Genomic DNA, 4,618 nt, shown 5'->3' with positions numbered 1-4,618 from the left:
GAGGGGAAGACCCTCTATGAGATGGATTGATTCAGTGACTGGGGTAATCGGGATGGGGGTGTCAGAGGTAGTGCAATTGGCACAGAATAGAGCAGGGTTTAGGGCTGTTGTAAATAGGGTCGCTATGAGTCGCAAGTGACTCGATGGCACATAACAACAACAACAACAAGTATTACCTATGTAAAACTCAGGAGTCCTGTTGTGGGTTACATGTTGGGCTGCTAACGGAAAGGTTGGCAGTTTGAGCCATCAGCTGCTCAAAAGGGGAAAGATGAGGCAGTCAGCTCCCAGAAAGATTTAATAGCTTTGGAAACCAGTGGAAAGTCCCCATGAATTGGAACTGGAAGTGACACTGGGGCAACGGATTTTGTGTTCATGCAATATTTGTGCTTTATCTGGTATTTGAAACTTTTCCACTTCTAAATCTGGCAACCCATACACTAGTGCTAATTGTCATAAACATTAAAAATTATCTTCTTGTGAATTTTCAGATTAAACAAACCCATTGTCTTAGGTAGCTAGTGCTCTGTAACAGAAATAGCACAAGCAGGCAGATTCAACAAAAAGAAATTTGTATTTTCCTCACAGTTTAAGAGGCCAGAAGTTCAGGTGCAGGGGGCTAGCCCCAGAAGCTTGCTCTGTCTGCTCTGGATCAAGGACCTGTTCTCTTTTTGGCTTCTATGGCTAGGTATCTCAGTGGGTCATCTGGTTTATATCTGTTCCTCCAGTTGTGTTTGCCTGACTTCTTACTTCATCTCAAAAGATATTGATTTTTTTTTTAAAAGATATTGATTTAAGGCTCCCATACTAATGCTACCTAAGTAGAAACTGTTCCTAAAAGGATTATAAGCACAGGTAAAGAGATTAGAATTTATCACATATATTTGTTGGGGGGATACAGTTCAATCCATAATGCCCATATTCAAAACAGTGAAAGGTGAACAGAAGCATAAATGTGAATAAAAGAACTCTAGGCAGGAGGACTCCTACCCTTTGAAGACTCACTATGGTTCTATAGCTGAATACACAGTTCTCTGCATCACATTTACACCCACGTGAGGAGCAAAAAGAAATCAAAATACTGACCCTAACTGAGAGTAACAGATTTCAGCAGATTCCTGGAAATTCTCCAGATGAATAAGATACTTCTATCAGTGATATTTCTTTTCCAATAACTAACAAGGTTTGCCCCTTTCACAGTTCGCTCAATAAAAAAAGAAAACCATCTGCTGTTTTAACCCAACAACTTGTCAAAATGTCTTCCATGGTATTGAAAAAAAAAATCAAGAAATGACAAAATTTTTCAGTGGATTTTAGAGTTGAGATTTATAATAGATAAGTACCAGGCACAGATAACTACTACACGGTTAGCTAAACGAACCTAACTGATGCAGTAGTGTGATAATTTATTCTTATCAACAGCCCTTTAATTCTGATGAAATATTATGAATACAGCTAAGCAGCGTTAAAAATTTCAAATCCTATTTTTAATAGATGGCATGCAGAAAAACACAGATTTCTTCCCCTACAACATTTACGGGAGAGGGAAGTTTTCAATCAACAATCAAATTATAACTGCTCCAATTTTCTCATTCCTGCTCTAGGTTGTTCTCCGGTCACATACTTGAAAGTTTTCTGAGACAAAAGAAGTGTATAACAGGTGAATTTTCATTTTCTACAAGACTCAAAAACTTTCACAGTAGAAACTCTAGAAGGTTTCGGTGGAAGTTAAAACCTACTAACTTGAGATAAGTGTAAAAGGTCATATAGATCAATCTAAATACTAACTTAGAATCAAGTAAAAAGTCTTGAGAGATTTATAGAAAACCTAGTAAACTTGTTATTATAAACTTTGTTATTTTAGACTCTACATAGGTAAATAAATCACACTCTTTGGTAGCCTTGGAGGAGTGAAAAGATGATTGAATATATATTTTTTGTTATTGCTATTGCATCTTCTTATTCAGTTGAAGTTTGTGGTCAATGATCTAATGAAGACTAAATATAGTCTGAATTTCACATTTAGAGGATAATATTTAGGCTGAATGGGTAATGAACACTAAAAAGAAGAAAATTAAATGCGAGCAAACAGATGAATGTAAAATTTTTTATCCTATTTTTTAAACTTTTTATTGCACAGTTTAAAACATCAGTAAATTACTAGAGATTTTCAAGGTACACTTGAAAAACACAGGAACCTTCCCTTTCTCCTCCATTTCTCTCCAAGTATACAGCCTAGGTCTTCATTGCAATTATTATGACTTATAATTACAGGTATATGTTAATATCCATTTGGGCAATAGCTAACTGCACAGACATCCATAGTCCCGTAAGATTTTTGTCTCTGTGTTGTTTTTTTTTTCCAATGGAGAAGCAGTTCTTTTGTTTATTTCATCCTCATGGTTTTAAGGAAGCTCTGGTGGTATATTTTAGAGTTGTACTATGAAACCAAAGGCTTCTCAACTCTGGCAGAGGCTCTGAGGGTGAAACACAGACAGTCTTCCAGTATTATTTACAGTCTCAGAAACCCTACAAAGGGTCTCTATGAGTTGGAACCAAGACTCTTGCTTGTAGCCCTGGATCACAGATGAATTAATTATTGTCGAGTGAGGCAGAGGACATGACTGTGAGTGATGATTTAGATTTCCAGACTGCTCCTGCTGCTTATGCAGGCATAACAGTGAATGGGACTAGACACTATTAATTCCCCCCCTCTCCTCTCTACTCTGGTTTTTTAGTTGCCACTGCTAAGTACTGTTCCTCCAGCCTCAGTCAGCAGCTCTAGGAGTAGGAGTAATGATACAACTGGAGGCAGGCTTCTATAGGGTTTTTTGTTTGTTTGTTTTTTAATATGGAGTGCTTCACAAATTTGCATGTCATCCTTGCGCTGGGGCCAGGCTAATCTTCTCTGTATCTTTCCAATTTTGGTATATGTGCTGCCGAAGTGAGCACAGGCTTCTGTAGGTTTTTAATATGGTGTTCGTATAATGTGTAAGTCACCCAACATCCTATTTCACAGATACGATGGACATTAAGAAATGCATATCTGTATGTTCTTGTACATATTCCCTGCCTTACTCCTCATCCAGTACTATTTTTTACTAATTCAATGTTATTGTTAAATGCCATGACATTAACTATGGCTCATAACGGCCCTATCAATAGATTCAAACTGCTCTATCATGTGCCATCCTTATTATCTCTGCCGTTCTCTTATGACACTACTTCCAGCTTCCTGTCTTTTACTAACCATTTGCTTTTCTAAGAATGGTGTCTTTTTCCCCAGGGACTGGTGTCTCCTTACAACATGCCAATGTATGTGAGACAAAGTTTTACTTTCCTTGCCTCTAAAGAGCATTCTGGGTACACTTCCTCCAAGAAAAATTTGTTTGTTCTTTTGACAACTCATGATTAGTCAGTACTTGCTCACCAAAACCGTAATTTATAGCTATCTATTCTTCTGTTTTCCTTATTAACTATCCAACTTTTATAGGCATATGAATCAATTGAAAATACTATACCTTGGTTCAGGCACACTTTAGTTTTTAAACTGACATCCTTGCTCTTTAGTACTTTAAAGAAAGTGACCCTTGATAGCAGATTTACCCAATCTAACATGCATTTTGATTTCTTGACAACTGCTACCATGGGTTACATAGTTGCCAATTATGTACAGTGGGCAACTGTAAGAAGTCAATTTTAAGAATATTTCACTTAAATTATATATAACAATTGCACTTAGAACTATCAGATAGTAAACATCTAGTGAGAGGCTTCAATAGTCTATAAAAATGAATATTTTATAGCAGTTAAAGAGTTATTGTTGTTGATTGCCTTCGAGTTGAGCATGACTCCAAGTGACCCTTTTAACAAAACACCTGACGCCCCTCTACAAATAGTCGGTTTTTATCTAAGTTCATAGAGTTTCCAGAGGCATGTGTTTAAGGAAGTGGATGCCACTTCTGCTTCCAAACCTGTCATAGTATGTTATTGTTGCTACATGCCACTGAGTTGCCTGCATGTATAGCGACCCTATGTACCGCAGCTCTGAACCCTTCCCTGGCCTGAACCAGTCTCAGTAATTAAAGACTGGAAACATATATTTTTTTTCTTCTCACTTTCTTTCATGTGATTTCTCTTGTCTACCTTCTTCCAACAGAAAAAAAGTAAGCTGTATATGATTTGTCTTAGGAGCTCTGGAGGCTTAGTAGGTAAGGAATTGTGCTGCCAATCTAAAGGCAGACAGTTCAAATCCCCTAACTGCTCTGTAGGACAAAGATGGGCAATCTCTTCCCAGGATTCACCAACCCTGAAATCCAAAAGATGGTTAGTTATGAGTTGGTTCAGATTTGATGCAAATGAGTTAATGAGTAAAGAGAAAGTTAGAAGAAATTGTTAGAATGTATCACTAATCATAGAGAAGAGATTATGTTATTTTGGATGCATGTAGAAGGAAAGCCATTTTTTCAGCTGAATACTTTCTTCTCTAACATCAATAACTAAAATAACAAATTAGGTAGACCTAGCATTGTAGCCATTTATTAGTCAAGCACAACCCACTATGCAGCCAAATCTGCCAGAAAATGCACTGCTATGATAAACTCTTACACTGTCAGTA

At 37.1% G+C, this 4,618-nt stretch overlaps 1 protein-coding gene across 1 annotated transcript in view; it reads right to left on the bottom strand.

Annotated features, from left to right (window-relative positions):
* Positions 1 to 4,618, bottom strand: part of SLC30A4 (solute carrier family 30 (zinc transporter), member 4) — a 34,226-nt gene that overhangs the window by 14,566 nt on the left and 15,042 nt on the right. Inside the window, exon 3 of the mRNA XM_006883193.1 lies at positions 4,561 to 4,601. Coding sequence (XP_006883255.1) covers positions 4,561 to 4,601 — 41 coding nt within the window. The remainder of the gene's footprint in view (positions 1 to 4,560; positions 4,602 to 4,618) is intronic.

Source organism: Elephantulus edwardii, unplaced genomic scaffold, assembly GCF_000299155.1.
Source record: "Elephantulus edwardii isolate Elephantulus edwardi_28Jun2011 unplaced genomic scaffold, EleEdw1.0 scaffold00026, whole genome shotgun sequence".
Classification (NCBI taxonomy): Eukaryota; Metazoa; Chordata; class Mammalia; order Macroscelidea; family Macroscelididae; genus Elephantulus; species Elephantulus edwardii.
Note: the sequence above shows the minus strand (reverse complement) of the source record. Positions and strands in the feature narration are given on the sequence as shown.